This window comes from Emydura macquarii, unplaced genomic scaffold, assembly GCF_026122565.2.
Source record: "Emydura macquarii macquarii isolate MOO-44397 ecotype Brisbane River unplaced genomic scaffold, CSIRO-AGI_Emac_v2 contig_499, whole genome shotgun sequence".
In the NCBI taxonomy this organism is placed as follows: domain Eukaryota; kingdom Metazoa; phylum Chordata; order Testudines; family Chelidae; genus Emydura; species Emydura macquarii.
The window spans coordinates 14,766,559-14,782,490 of record NW_027130636.1 but is presented as its reverse complement, the minus strand read 5'-3'; the positions used below and the strand labels follow the sequence as shown (position 1 = coordinate 14,782,490).

General features: G+C 40.9%; 1 protein-coding gene across 6 annotated transcripts in view; it reads right to left on the bottom strand.

Annotated features, from left to right (window-relative positions):
• Positions 1-15,932, bottom strand: part of ACSL3 (acyl-CoA synthetase long chain family member 3) — an 87,508-nt gene that overhangs the window by 16,832 nt on the left and 54,744 nt on the right. For all 6 annotated transcript variants that reach the window (XM_067538970.1, XM_067538969.1, XM_067538971.1 and 3 more), the window contains 6 exons: positions 15,621-15,759; positions 11,263-11,413; positions 10,029-10,152; positions 9,650-9,721; positions 8,291-8,430; positions 6,104-6,276 (listed from right to left, as the gene is read on the bottom strand). In XM_067538970.1, the coding sequence (XP_067395071.1) occupies positions 6,104-6,276; positions 8,291-8,430; positions 9,650-9,721; positions 10,029-10,152; positions 11,263-11,413; positions 15,621-15,759 (799 nt within the window). The remainder of the gene's footprint in view (positions 1-6,103; positions 6,277-8,290; positions 8,431-9,649; positions 9,722-10,028; positions 10,153-11,262; positions 11,414-15,620; positions 15,760-15,932) is intronic.

The window sequence follows — 15,932 nt, the reverse complement described above, 5'->3', positions numbered from 1 at the left end:
AACAACGACCATGTAGGTGAGACACTGCAGTGGGACAACCAAATGGAGAACCGCTTCCATTTTGCGAGGACCTGCTTGGAGCAAGCTAGCACTCTGGGGTTTAGCAATAGAGCTTTCCAGGCCACCAGGTGCAGAGAGCTGAAGTTTGAGTGGAGCAGACAACTGTAGTCCTAAAAGATCAAGTCTGCATGCAGAGATAGCGGAATTGGATCTGTCCTGGAGAGATCTAGCAGCATAGAGAATCAATGCTGCAGGGCCATGCTGGGGCTGTTAGGATGACCCGTGCTCGATCCCACTTGATCTTCACCAGGACCTTGTGTACAAGCGGTATATGACGGAACACATAGTACAGTTGACCTATCCATGGGAGAAGGAAAGGATCCGTGAGTGACCCGGGACTGTGACCTTGTAGGGAGCAGAACTGCTGACACTTCCTGTTGTACTGAGTATCAAAAAGCTCTACCTGGGGAGTCCCCCACTGCTGGAAAACATCCTTTATGACATCTGGGTGAAGGGACCACTCATAGTGATTGAAGAAAGACCTGCTGAGATGATCCACCAACTAGTTTTGCACTCCTGACAGGTAGAAAGCCTCGAGGTGAATTGAATGGGCTATGCAGAACTCCCACAGCTGAACTGCCTCCTGACACAGGGAGGTAAAAGAGCGAGTTTCTCCCTGCCTGTTGAAATAAAACATGGCTGCCATGTTGTCTGAGAGAACTAATACATTTTTGCCTGTAACACAAGGCAGGAACGCCTGACATGTCAGGTGGACTGCCCTGAGCTCTCTGATGTTGATGTGCAGAGAGCTCTTCCAGAGACCATAGGCCTTGAGTCCTGAGGGGCTCCAGGTGAGCTCCCCAACCTAGTGCTGACGCGCCTGAGAGCAGGGAAATTGACATTTGGGGCTGTGAAAACAGGATACCCATGCAAACAGCCAGCAGATCCAGCAACCGATTGAGGGAGGTGAGAACCCGGGCAGGAATTGTGAGGACCTAGTCCAGATGGTGGCAATTTGGCAAGTACATCAAGGCCAGCCACACCTGGAGGGGTCTGAGGTGTAGTCTTACGTACTGCACTACATAAGTACACACAAGGCTATGTCACCCAAAAGCCTCAGACAACTCTGGGCTGTTGTAATTGGGTGATCCTTGAGGTGCACTATGAGGCCTATGATCACCTGGAAATGGGAGGAAGGCTCTGGTCTAGACTGAGTCGAGCACTGCTCCGATAAACTCTATCCTCTGTATTGGGGTGAGAGTGGATTTCTTAGTGTTTATTAGCAGGAGTAGGTCCTGGAAAGTCAATTGAATGAGGTGGATGTTGGATTCTACTTGAGCTCTGAACTGACTTCTGACCAGCCAGTCATCCAGGTACAGGTAAATTTGCACTCCTTGTCTCCTCAAGAAGGTTGCTACTACCACCAGGCATTTTGTAAACATCTGAGGGGCTGCCGAGACGCCGAATGGGAGAACCATAAACTGGTAGTGTGTGTGGCTCACGATGAACCTGAGGAACCTTCTGTATCATTGAAATGTAAAAGTAGGCATTTCTCAAATCAAGGGTGGCGTACCAGTCCCCTGGATCCAGAGAAAGAATGACAGAAGCCAATGAGACCATGCAGAATTTTAGTTTCTTGAAGTAGCTGTTGAGTTGGCGCAGATCTAGAATAGGTTTAAGACCCCCTCTTGGCTATCGGGATTAGGAAATAACAGGAGTAAAAACCCCAACTTAGATTCTGTGGAATCTCTTCCATGGCTTCCATTCATAGAAGCGATTGCACCTCCTGAACCAGCAGTTACTCATGAGAGGGGCCCCTGAAAAGGGATGGGGAGGGGACCTGAGATGGGGAGGTAGAACTGAACTGGAAGGTATATCCCACTTCTACCGTGCCCAGCACCCAACAGTCTGTAGGTCCCAACAGGACCATGCCTGGAGGAAGTGGGAAAAGTGGTCTGCATAGAAAGGGGAAACAGGATTCAGAAACTAAAGACTGGTACAATGTCCCCAGGCATTCCATCAAAAGGCCTGCTTAGAGGCGCCTGGGAGAGGCAGACACTGATGCCAAGGATGGGGGGTGTGGTCTATGCCAAAGCCCTGCTCTTTTTCCTCTGTGGGTCCTGCCTGGCAGAAGGAAATACTGAGAGGATTGCTGGGGCCCCTATTGCTTCCTTGAAGTCTCTGGGGTGTACAAGTTGCTGGAAGTTTCAAGCCGTGGAGCCTTGCATCTGTTTGCGCTGAAAGTGCCCTCAAAGGGAAGGTGCTGGAGGGTTTGTTGAACCTCCTGTGGGAAGCCTGAGGACTGGAGCCACAAACTCCTATGCATGACCACTGCAGAGGCCACGGACCTGGCTGCCAAATATGCTGCATCCAAGGCTACTTGCAGGGAAGCCCTTGCTAAAGTCTTCCCTTCCTTAACCAGTGAGAACTCCAGCCTGGCCTCTTGTGGTAGCAGTCCTTAAACATCAAAATGGAATCCCACGTGTTGAAGTCATATCTGCTCAAAAGTGCTTATTGGTTAGCGATCCTGAACTGCAGACCTTCAGTTGAGTAGACCTTTCTACTAAATAAGTCCATCTTTTTGGAGTCCTTTGCCTTGGGAGTCACTCCCTGCAAACCCTGCTGCTCTTGCTCATTGGCAGCCGAGACCACCAGGGATCCTGGGAGGGGATGGGTATACAGAAATCATATCCTTGAGCTGGGACAAAGTACTTCCTCTTGGTCTTCTTGGCCGTGGGAGGTAGGGAAGCAGGGGTTTTCCACAGGGCTTTTATCAGGTCCATGATGGCTTCGTTGAGACAGGGCTATTCTGTGGTCAGAATGTCAATCAAACTACGGGAGGACTCCTTTACTAACTCCGCTTATATGCACAAATTTTGGGCCACCCTTTTCAGCAGCTCCTGGTGGGCCGGGTAGTTATCATGGGAGGACAACACACCCACTCCTGTCACAGTCTTGTCAAGAGGAGAAGGAGGCCGGCACGGGCAGAGGGCACTCCTCCTCACCTTCAGCACTGACCAGGTCCTGTGCCACTGCGTCCTGGTATTCTGCACTGGCTTTGGTACTGGAGTCCAGATCGGGCACTTCCTAAAGGGGCAGCAGAACTCTTCCTTCGGAGGCCACCAAATAGAAGCGCCTCAACTGAGGTCCCAGCATTGGAGGAAAAATGCCCACTGGTTCCAAAAAGGCCATTGCATGGGTGCCAGCCAATGACCAGGAGGCCAAGCACCTGATGGCATTTCCTGGCATGAGTCCACTAGTGGGTAGTGCAGACTCAAGGCATGTCAGGGTTGACTCCTGGGACAGAAGGAGTACGCCCCACCTCAAACTCAAAAGACGAGGACTCATTGGCTGAAGCAGTTCCGACCGGTGTTGGGATTGTGAAGACAGGGCCAACATGGCCAGTTTTCCTTTAGATGGCACAGTAGGCCCCGGTACCAAATAGTAACTGGTGGCCACATGCTCCCTTCTGCCCGCTGGCACCAATGACACCAATTCTTGTACTGTCGGTGATGCCAGCAAAAACAGGTCTCTAGCTGCAGTGAAAGCCTCCAGCTTGGATGGCACTGCCATAGCACTTGTATCGTATGGACTTTCTAGTGCCGGGGTCTCTCCAGTATCAGACTCAATGTCATCCCCATGGCGTCAATGGCATCGACTGAGCTGCCAGAGCTGAGGAGTGGCCTGACACAGGTCACACTCTGCTCTGGTCTCAGTGTATGGCCATCCTTGGAGTCAGGGAACATCCTCTCTTGGCCAAGAGCTTCCTCTGTTTCTTTCTCAGTACCAGGGATGGTGAATGGTGCTGTGGCTCCCAGACAGTGGGAGGAGCACTCCTGACCGATGCCGAGACGCTCGGTGCAGAGTCCAAATGTCATGACTCCGAGGAGGGTCTTGGCAGAGGAAAAAATTTCTCATGACTGTGCTTGGAGAGTGCACACACCTGCATTGGAATGGACGTGCAATAACTCAAAGAAAATAAAATTTCACAACCATTTAGCAATACTGCATTTTTAATCTCTTTTCTGAACTACCTCTGAACTGACACAACGAGATCCCAAGATGGGAATCCCCACTGCTGAAAGATGCTCCATACCATGGAGTCAGGCAGTTACCACTAGTCGTCTCTGGAGAAATGTCAGCTCCAGTTGTCTGCCAAAACATTGTGCACTCCAGGAAGACGCACTGCTTGAGAGAGTGATCTGGTGGCAAAAGCAGGAGTTCCAGAGATTGACTGCTTCTACACGAACAGGGATGAACCTTGCTCCTCGTTTGTTGATAAAGTAAACTGTTGTCACATTGTTTGATGGGACTTGAACATGCAAGATCTGAACAAACAGTGGAATCTCTTGCAGACTTTGTGTACTGCATGCAGTTCCAGAAGGTTTATGTGCAGCTGGGATTTTTGTTAGGTCCAGGTACCCTGTGCAATGTGCTTGCCCAGAGGGGCTTTCTACCCTAGCAGGGGTCTGTAGTCAATCTTACTGAGAGTGGGGAGGAACAAAGGAAAGCCCCACGCACATTGTCTCCCAGTTTTCACACAAGGAGCGAGAACACAGAACTCTAACAGGAACAAGATCAGGTTGTCCAGACTGTGTTTATTTGACACTGTCCATAATCAAGCCTATAGACACTGAAGGCAAAATCTCACAAAGGGTGTCACATACACACACAAGGCACATGACAGATGAATGGGATAGGTTCAAACGGTTGTCTGAGGGCTCAGTCAAAGCTGAATGATGTTCTTCATAGCTTGGATTTGTCCTGAAGTAGGTATGCTTTTGCTCTGATTGAAATAAGTCTGTTTGGAAGCTAAAATGTACTTTTTTTGTTTACTTGCAGTCCCTACACACAATAATAAGAGGCCGAACAGTTGAAGGCTCAGTGCAACAGCAGGTTTCTTGAAGTTCCAAAACAACATGAGGAGGTCTTGAATTTTCTGGATCCTCTTAAAGATAGCTAGAGCCCTGCAAATCCATGGATACCTGCTTCATATCCAGATATCCACATATGTGGATCATTTTTGCAGATTACGAATCGGATGCAGATACAGATTTTGTATTGCTCAAATGATTGCTCACCACTACCCCAAATCTGACCAAAAAAACCAAACCCTTAAGCAGATGTGAAGGTGAGAGTTGTAAAAACCTGCCTTTCGCTCACTGCAAGCAGGAGCTGAAGGGGTGTGGCCAGATTATTCAGCTCCAAAACTCTGATCTGCCTCCCTGTTTATAAAATACGCACTCACGGTACATAAAGCAACACCTGTTTCACACAATTGTCAGTTGAAGTGAATGTCAATTTATTCATAGTAACAAAATTAAAAGTTTTAGCTTTTTTGAAAAAAAACAAAAAACAAAAAACTATTCTTCATAGTGTACACTTTCTATAATCTTCATCAATGGTATGTCAAAGTTTTTTTAGGCGGCACTCACTAGAACTCAAGGTATTTCAAGAATCTTGTTGTCAAGTATAGTATATTGATGGTTCAACTGATTTATCTATTGTATGCAATATATATTTTTAAATTCTATGTAGATCTGTTTCTGTCCTATCTGAATCAATACTATTGCTTGATTCAAATCTCAGAAATACTGCATGCATTACTGCCTCTCTTGAAAAAACAATGACTGCATATTCACAGCAATGTGCATTCACATATTTGACTTATATATTGAATTTAATTACTATGTAGTCTCTATCTAAAAGTAGAGAAACAAATTCTGGAGGCTGTGTACATCCAAGAAAGAATGTAGGTCACTGGTGACTGAATTATTTCCCTCATGATGCTGGCCACCTTACTCTTCAGGCTTCTTGGAACAAATTTATTCAGTTCAGTTATTATACACAAATACTGCCAAAATCCAGTTCATATCATTTCAGGTTTCTCTGCTATAATGAGAACATCCATTTATATATTTCTATATTTTAGTATAAAGTCTCCAGATTACACCTTCTAAAATTAAATTACTCTTTAACAATCCCAAGTCACCTCTTAGTGTTTTCTCACTTAACAGTTTGCGGATATAAATCCAAATGAATACTCTGCTGAAGATTATACAAACACAGATCACCTCATCCATTTGGACATGCCAACACTAACCTTCAGTGATTGTTCCAGCCCCGGCTGACTCAGTTAGTCCATATCCTTGTCCCACAGGGCAACAGAAACAGATGTTCATAAATCTCTGAGTTGCAGCAGAAAGTGGAGCTCCTCCACATAGTAGGATGCGAATTTTGCCTCCTAGCAGCATTCGTACTTTCCGGAAAATAAGGCTAAAAATGCAAAATTAAGATAGGAACATGTTTTTGTTGCTTAAAAATAGAAGACCAAGGGAATGATCTTATTTTGCATGTGCATCCAAAGCTTCCAAGAGATTTTTAGATGTGCAAAAAATGCAGGATTAGATTTACAAATAGTACACTTAAAAGTTTTTCAAAGCAATGTTTAGATAGAAAATGTTTAGGTTTTATTTTTGCATTTTACTTTGCAGGATGAGTCAAAGTCTCTTAAGTATACTTTACTGAGAAGCAAAGTTCTAACATCTATTTACCAACATTATTGAAAAGGAAAGAAAACTGCAGAAATCAGCTAAACTATACATATCTTTTAGTCTCAGTAACATTTGAAATAATTGAAATCCTACAAGTGACTTGAGCTTGGAAGTAAGCTGTCCATGTATCCATATATCATGTGTATGTAAAAGGCTCAGAAAACATTAGCAGTAGACTGTAAATATTAATGTGCTGTGCATTTTAATTGAGGTTTACAAGAGGATTTGAATTAGCTTGATGTGACTCTACCTTTTTCTCTGCATTTGTATGTCCCTGCTTCTATCAGAACTTATCACAGAATCATAGAAATGTAGGGCTGGAAGGGACCTCAACAAGTCATCAAGTCCAGCCCCCTGAACTGTGGCAGGATCAAATAAACGTAGACTATCCCTGACAGGTGTTTGTTAACATGTTTTTAAAAGCCTCCAATGATGGGGGTTCCCCAACCTCTCTTAGAAGCCTATTCCAGAGTTTAACTACCCCTACAGTTGGAAATTTTTTTTCCTAATATCTCCCTTGTTGCAGATTAAGACCATTATTTCTTGTCCTAACCTTCAGTGGATTTGGAGAACAATTGATCAAAGTCCTCTTTACAATAGCTTTTAACATATTTGACGTCTGTTAACAGGTCCCCACTCAGCTTTCTTTTCTCAACATTAAACATCCCCAATTTCTTTTAACCTTTCCTCATAAGTGAGGTTTCTAAACCTTTGATCATTTTTGCTGCTGTTCTCTGGACTCTCTTCAATTTAACCACTTCTTTCCTAAAGAGTGGTCCCTAGAATGGGACATAGTACTTCAGTTATGGCCTCACCAGCTGAGTAGATTGGGAAAGTGACCTCCAATGTCTGTCTTACAACATTCCTGTTAATACACCCCAGAATGATGATAGCCTTTTCCGCAGCTACATCACACTGTTGACTCTGAACCACTATAACCCCCAATCCTTTTCAGAAGTACTACCACCTAGTCAGTTATTCCCCATTTTGTAGTTGTGCAGTTGTTTTCTTATTGCTTTTTATGTCCCATGTTAGGTGTAACTCATTTTGCGCCTTAGCCTTTCTGATTTTGTTCCTATATGCTTGTGCTATTCTTTTGTTACTTCCTTATGAGAGTGTGCATGTTTCTACTTTTTGCAGGATTCCTTTTGCTTTTCAGGTCATTAAAGAGCTCCTGATGGAGCCAAATGGGCCTCTCACTGTTCTTCCTATCTTTCCTTCTTGGGATAGTTTGCAGCTGTGCTTTTAATGCTGTCTCCTTGAGAAACTGCCAGCTCTCCTAAACTCCTTTTTCCGTTAGATTTTCTTTCCATGGGACCTTACAGACCAATTTTATGATGGTAAGATTCACATTATGTTAAAAACAAAGTAAGATAAATGTTGCAAGATTATATAAATATTTTTCCCTCCAGGTATGTACAAAGCCCCCATTAAAACCTAACAGGAGAAACACAAGGACTTCAGTAGGAAAATATAGTTAAGTCTCCAAGTTACTGAGAGAAAAATAATTAAACACTTTTATTGCATTTATATTAATAAATTTTAAAGCAATCCCAGTTGAACTACTGACTCATGTGATTTTAGGCAAACCAATGGACTTACTTGTGTCTCAATTGAACAGTGAGCTTTAAAACTAAAGAAAAGTATAATTTCACTAAAGACCAGATATTGCACATATAGCATGATTTTGACGAGCATTTAAAAATATCCCAATAAAAATAGAATTAAAAATCTACCTGTCACAAAGTGGCGTAGTGTAGCCTTTTGAAATCTGTTCCATTTTGTAATTGTAGGCCAATATAAACAGATTCCTTTGGAAACTGGTCATTTCGTTCACTTTATTCATGACGTTTTTGTAGATCCGATCCATGATTTCCTAGTTACATTAAAGGATTAAATACAGCTAAGCAAGTTAATAGCAATACTAAATTTAGTACACTAGAAGTTAAACATGAAATGTAGAAATGCTAGTACATTTCAAGGGACAAATCCTTGCCTGTTGCTCCCATTTCTACAGGATGTCTATAGCTGGGCCAGGATCTCTAAGACAGACCAGGGAGACAGAGCAGCAGTAAAATCCACCCCCACTCTGAGTAGGTGCATTATGCAATCCTAGCTTACCTGCCGCCTACAACATAAATACTATGTAGCTAGGGATCTGGATATCTCCTAACCAGCATTCTTATGCTGCACTGGCTATGGTGTGCAAGCTGGTGTGTTTGCTAGATCTCAGTGTTGTTAAGTGCTATGAAGTTTACTTCTCTTGCTTATCAAGGAGTGTGGACCCCCTTAGATCCCTTTCCCATTCCTTCAGCATTAGCAGAGCCTGCAGCAGGACACTGCTCTCAAATTATAGTTAAATGGTAAAACATGGATAAGCTAACAAAAATAATTATAAAATCTTAATTTACATAGTACATCATTACTCAAATATTTTTAGATTTCTGATGGTTTGCACTACACACTATCTGAATTTAGAAATATGAAACTGTAACCTAATTACTGCTAAATACCATCTTTCAAATGTTTCATAAGTAATATATACATCAAGGTGCAAAGCATACTTACTACATTCTTTGCCCACAAAAGACCTAACTAGCTCGCATATTTTTTCCCTTTAAACCAACAGATGAATGAATGTTTATGCCAAAGACAATTTTCCACCTTCTTTTTATATGATGCTGGCAGACTCATTGCTCTATAAGGAATATTTCTTATCAGGAGACAATAGTACAGCACATCAATGACAAACAGAATAAAATGTCTTCTATGGATAGCATTTAAATTTTACCTAAATCATATTTATACTACCCACTATTAGCAATAGTTTGATGAAAGCTGAAATGCCAAGATGTGTAATTTCCGCAACTGGTTAAACACTTTAAAATTGAGTTAGTCACCTAGGAAGTAAGAATGTTCACACTACCCTGTAAATATTTATATAATTTTTTTAATACAAAGTACATTATGTAAACTATCTGAACACCAAACGTCTTCTCATATTTGTAATTTACAGTAACTCTTAAGAGATTATTCCTCTTTGTCATGTAACATTTGAATGATGAAGTATCTTTGAAAGCAAGCACTAAACTTACCGGTACAGATGCCATTAGGGTGGGTCTAAGCATAGTAACGTCTCCTTTGCTTCCTTTCTTTATTTTAGAAGACTAAACAGGGGGGGAAATAAGGTTAAATGGAGGATTTGTGCAGGTTTTAATACGTAAATAGAAATGTGATAGTCTACATAATGGGGGGGGGGGGGGAAATCAATCACCTGGGTTCAGGGAGCCCTCACCTTAAAACTTGCTTAGAAACTAGTCTAGTGTATTGTTATATAACAAACAATATACCCATTTATATTTTGATATAAAAAGATTTTCATTATTTCTTTCCTATAACATTTTTAAACAGCTATTAAGAGCCATCAAAAGTTGATCTTTTAATATTATGGTTTGACATATACAAGTTCCGTACCTGATCAGCTAACGTCTGGGGTGATGAGTAGCCAATACGACATCCATGAGATAGACAAACAAGTTCAGCACTTAACTCCAGAACATGAGCAAGAGGCAAATATCCAATATAAATGTCTTTTTCCCTGAAAAGAGTTTTAAAAAGATACTAAATAGTATAATGTGAATGTGCCTTCAGGACAATTATTTAAAGCCAAACTGTATTTACAACCTGCTAAAGAACCAGAAAAAAGTTAAAGAATGTGTGTATGCGCTTGGGAACCAATTTCAGTATTCTTGAGCACGTGTGGTTTCAAAAGTTGTGAAATGTTCATTTTTAATTTAGGGACTTTGAGAAAAGTATGTTATTTACTTGTCAGGGAACAAAGAGATTCTTATAACTAAGACCACAAAGACTTCTCCAGAGCAAGAAAAAAAAAAAGGGGGGCTTTATGCTGCCTTTGCGCCCACCTGATTCTAGGCTGCTCAGGGGGCTTCAGCAGTCCCAAGTGTAATTTAGACAGCTCTATGGGGCTAAACTTACATCAGCCTCCACAGGCTGCCCTTCAAATCACAGTGCTGCGCAGAATCTCTGCAGTGCTCCATGCTGCAACTCTGTCCCTTATATGCCCTTTCTGCATGTGGCTTACTATTTGGATTTTTGCTAGTCATTTGGATTTAAAAAAAAAAATCCAAAAATAAAATAAAAATAAGTTACTCCATTCAGAATATTCCCTGTAAATTCTTTAACTTATCTTTCAGTGAGATGTCATGCTCTTAACTTAAAGCTAAGATCTTCCATATGGGCAAATGGACAAATAATCAACAGCACTTCCTTTGAAAAACTTGGGAGAAAATAGTTGTATGCCTGCCTGTGGTCAACAACTTCACTGCTGATACAATTAAACTCTCTACATGAAGGGGAAAGCTCATCCGTGCGGGAGACAGAACATACTCGGGGGTCAGTCCAAGACTGTGGAATGAACCTCCAATGGAATAAGGACCACCGCAAATCTCATCACTTTCTGCTCCAACTGCAAGGCCCATTTCTTTGACCTTGCCATCCCTAACACAAGTATACAGAAAAAAACAACATGTAACAGACATTAGTTACGTTGCTAATGGACTACTGGAAAACGCTCAGATACTACGATGGTGAGGAGAGCAGTATAAGAATAATTAGTTTACACAATAATTGATCCATGATTTAATATAATTGCAATCCATCTTTAATTAAAATTGTTATCGGTACATACCCCAAATGAGGAATTCTTTCAGCCATCCCAGTTATACCAGCAATAAGGTTGCAATGAGAGATCATAACTCCTTTTGGAAGTCCTGTAGATCCACTTGTGTACATGATTACCGCAATATCTGAGGGTACAGGCTTGGCCTGCTGTTTGCTTACTGTAATTTTTATCAAAAAAATTATGCACAATGTGTAGAAAGCATATAAAATATAATATCTTAAAATACTAAAACATATTATAGTAATTATTTTGATAAGGAACTAGCCATTAAATACTTCTGTTACTATTACATTCAGTGAGCCAGACTGTGGCCAATCCCAGGCACCTGCACAGGGAGAAAGAAAATTTAAAGTGCACCTACCTTCTCTGCATCATCTATGAATACTATGTAGCTACACTGGGGTAAAATCAGACTCTGCAAGTTTACTATATCTCATCTACACACCTGCATGAAGCTGGGTAGGAAACATGGAACCAAAGCTCTGTTAATTTCCCAACTCTCAATGTGCTGGACAGCACAACTGCACTGACATGCCGGGAGATGTCCACTGCACCAGATATAGCGCAGGATACATCTCCACCAGAGCAGGATGAGGAAACAGGAGCATGATCTGCTTCTGTGTGCTCCTGAAGCACAGCAAGAACATACTACCCTATACATGGGGCTCACACCAAAGGCACAACTGAGCCAATGTCAATTCGCAAAACCACATTCTGTTCACCAACTATAATTTCTGGGAAGATGGTGCTATTCATTTGAAATAAGTAATTCACATAGAACTGTAGGAATTTAGGCCCCAATCCTGCAACTTATTTCCTGTAATTAACTTTTTATTTGTGAGTAGTCCCATTGACTTCAATAGAATTACTCACATGCGTTAAGTTAAACACATGCATAAGTGTTTGCAGAACCAGGGCCCTTATTTGTATCCAAAATTTCATTCTCTATGTTTCTAAAAGTTTACTAATGTTGGGCAGACTAATTCCCCTTTTGTTTAGCCTTTTGTCCTTGCATACAGAGCTGTTTTGTCGGCAGAACTGGTAGCAGTACCTAACACTTTCCATTATAAGACCCTATTTTCAGCTGCTTATAACTTTACCAAATGTTCCGTGCCAGGTGTCTGTTGGAGGGCTGACTATATTTTTAATGTTTATGCAAAAACAGTTCAGCTGTTTCTCAGCATGAGATAACAGAAAATCATTTTTAACATGGGCAAAAAATGTAAGTCTTACAGCCATTTCATAGAGCATCTCTCATGCCTATATTTCTTCGAGCAGGAATCTGAAATCTGGCAGAGGGATCTCCTTAGTGTCAGGGATGTGTCTTTCTCTACTCCCATGAAAAAACTTGTCCAATTTCTAAGATGCTGTTCGAATCTGGCAACTAAAATCTCAGAAGATTTCATCTATGCTGAACAAGACTATTCCTGCAATTGCTCTTCCTGGCACACAGGGCTGCTGTAGTGTCAGGCACAGGATCAGAACAAGGATGTATGTTCTCAATGCTCCTACTGCTGACATACATGGCAAAAAAGGAAGCTGCCTGACTGGAAAGCAAAGTGATGAGGAGCAGGAGTGACAGAAACAAGTGGGAGCAAGGGGGAAAAACAGGGGCAGAGTAGATAAGGAAAGAAGGGTCTGTAATCAGTAGATATCACCCCCTTCCAGAACCTGGAATGGAACCCAGGATTTCAGTCACTACGTTCTTCTGCTGTGTAGAAAATAGATGCGAAACACATTGGCAAAGCGTGTCTCTCATTACTCATTAGTGATCCTCCACACAGAGGATAACAGCTTGTGACTGCTATCCATTATTCTATTAGCTCAATGGGTAGAGGTCTATGGATCAAAAGACTCTGACCCTGCTGATGACCTATATGGGGGGGGGAGGGGCAATATGGTGCCACATGATAAAATGTCTGGGTTTTTTCAGTTTGTTTTTTTCAAACCTAAGAAACTGCATTAAGAAATAACCCCCATGTTAAAAGAATGTTAAGGGTGCAAAGTCAAACACTCATAAGTTAGGGAATACCAGAATTAAGGTTGCCTGCACAATCAAAACTCAGTCCCCTTGCACATATGCAATATGACACACTCTTTAATTACATGATTACATAGTAAGATTCTGAAGCGAATGAGACAATTCTCTACAGGACCTGATTTATCTGCTACAGATGCTGTAAGGTGCTTAGGAAATGATACAAGGGACTGCAGGGAGAATTGTGATCAAGGTGACGTTCAAATGCCTCAAAAAAATTCTATACCTGACTGTTATACAATTTCTATGTATTTAGCAAGTCACTTAGGCCCAGATAGGTGTCAGCATTGCAATACCTAATTGATTTAGGAGCCTAAAGGTTATTTTCAGAAGTTATTCAGGCACTTAGAAGCCAAATCCCATCAACAAAGGGCCTAAGTCCCTTTTGAAAATAACAGTTAGGCTCCTAAATCAGTTTAGATGTTGCAATGCTGAGTACAGTGACACCTACATACCTTTACAAATCTGAACCTTAAATCAAAACTTTTCACAAGTGACCACTAAATGTGTGTTCTTTATTTTATGGATGCTTCACTTGAAGAGCATAGGTTCACATTTGCAAGAGTGCTGAACACTCAAAACTGCAACTGTAGTGCACATGGGGCTGTGTTTTGAACCCATGAACTGCTATACAAATGCTAACCACTCTAAAAAAAAACAAAATCAGGCCTTACGCATCTCCAATTGGGCACCCAAAATTAGTGGCTATTTTTGACAACATGGCCTTAATCTCTACAAACCTCAGTACCCGATTTGTAAAACGGGGATAATACCATCTCTGTACCACACAGTGGTGCTGTGAAGGAAAGGCCATTAATGGTTTTTAAATGCTCATATATTATTACAGTGATGACTATTACAGAAAAGCTCATGGGGAAAATAATTCTGTATTCAGAGAAGGGTTTGCATGGTGTGCAGTAAATGTGGAATGAAGCCATAAACTAAGGATTATAAAAGTAGTATTGCATAGCTACCCAAACAGTGAATACTGTCCATCCCAGGCACTGAATGAAACAGGGTCCAAAGTTTGTGTTCATGTAATTAAAGAGTATATCACAATGCACACAGTCAAAGGTGTTGAATTAAAGTTGCATGAGGAACCCTAATTATGGCAATTTCCAACTTCTGAATGCTTGACTTTGCAATCTTATGCTTTTAATGGAGTTTTTTATGCAATATTAAAAAGATTGATGCAAGATGAAACATAAGGCCTTTTACTTAGTACTTTGAATAACAATATTCAACTGATTCAATATGAACTTTAGCCATATTAAGTTCTGCTGTAGGGGCTAAACATTTGAATAGCACATAGAGCTCGTTCATCACAAAGGAACACAATCATTCCTTTAAATAGAGAAATTAAGCACTTTTAATGTTGGGAACAAAACTGTCCAAATTATTATTCCCACATAATCAACAGCAGATGTACAAACCACACACCCCCACCTCCTAAAATATAGTTACATCCAACATTCACATGACCTAATGATTATAAGGATTTTGTAATTCCCTTCTTTTCCCCGTCCCCTGTCCTCCAAAAAATAACACATCACGCTTAGAGCGGGAGGAGGAGGAGGAGGAGCTGGGGAGGAACTCAGCGCATGAAATCTGAAGAAATCAGATTAACCAAATTTTTAGTACTAATAGTGAGAATTTACTGCTACTTAACAACATGCATTTAAAACATTTCATGTCAGGGAAATTCAGATTTCTGGTTCTAAGGAGTTAAAGAAATCAACATTAGAATTTAAAAAAACTAGCATAATATATTTTGATACCTTCTAAAATGCAGTAATAATAATTTAAACCAAGTTGTAAATCTCTAGATTTAAAATAGTTTACACGTTACTTCAAGTCTATGTTTATGCCTAAATTAATGAATATACCACAATGTAAATGAAATGTACCATATTTACATTGTACGTTCTCTACTTATCTCGAATGTTTTAAACTAATGCATGCTTCTTCACCGATGTTGGGGAAAATGGCCATCCTAAAAAGTATTCTTCAATTTATATGAAATTTAAGGATGGGGAAGAACAGCTTTAATGCAAGTATTTCCAATCTGCTTTTTCGAAAAACCGAACATGTCAAGAGAAAAAGTCATGTGGCAAAAAAAGGTGAAACTTTGTATATTTGTATGTTTCTCAAATTAAAAAATATTAATATGTTGCATCAAAAAGCAATCTGTTAGATATACAATTCATACATAAGAAATGATTTAACAAGACTTTCAGCAGTAAAGGTCTGTGACCTCCCATTCCTGACTCAGTCAGGTTTAGTCAGACACCAGTTTCTCCAACCCAAATACTTTAAAAGTACATACCATTATCTGCCTTGGCCCCCATAGCTTGCACAGAAGCCATAGTGTGAACAATGACACCCTTCGGGAATTCTGACCATGTTGTTGGTTTGCCATCCACAGTAATAATATGTCGCAATAGCGGAACCTGAGAAACAATTTCCTGTAGAAATGGATACATATGTTTCATTTTCCACAGTAAGCTGGTGCAAAAGTTTGTGCCAGGAAATAAACAAAATATTTTTACTGCATATATTATTGATTTAAACCACTAAATTGTAATAGAATCAGTATTTGAGTGAAGCCTGCAGCTTCCCCCTCTCAAATCTGTGGGAC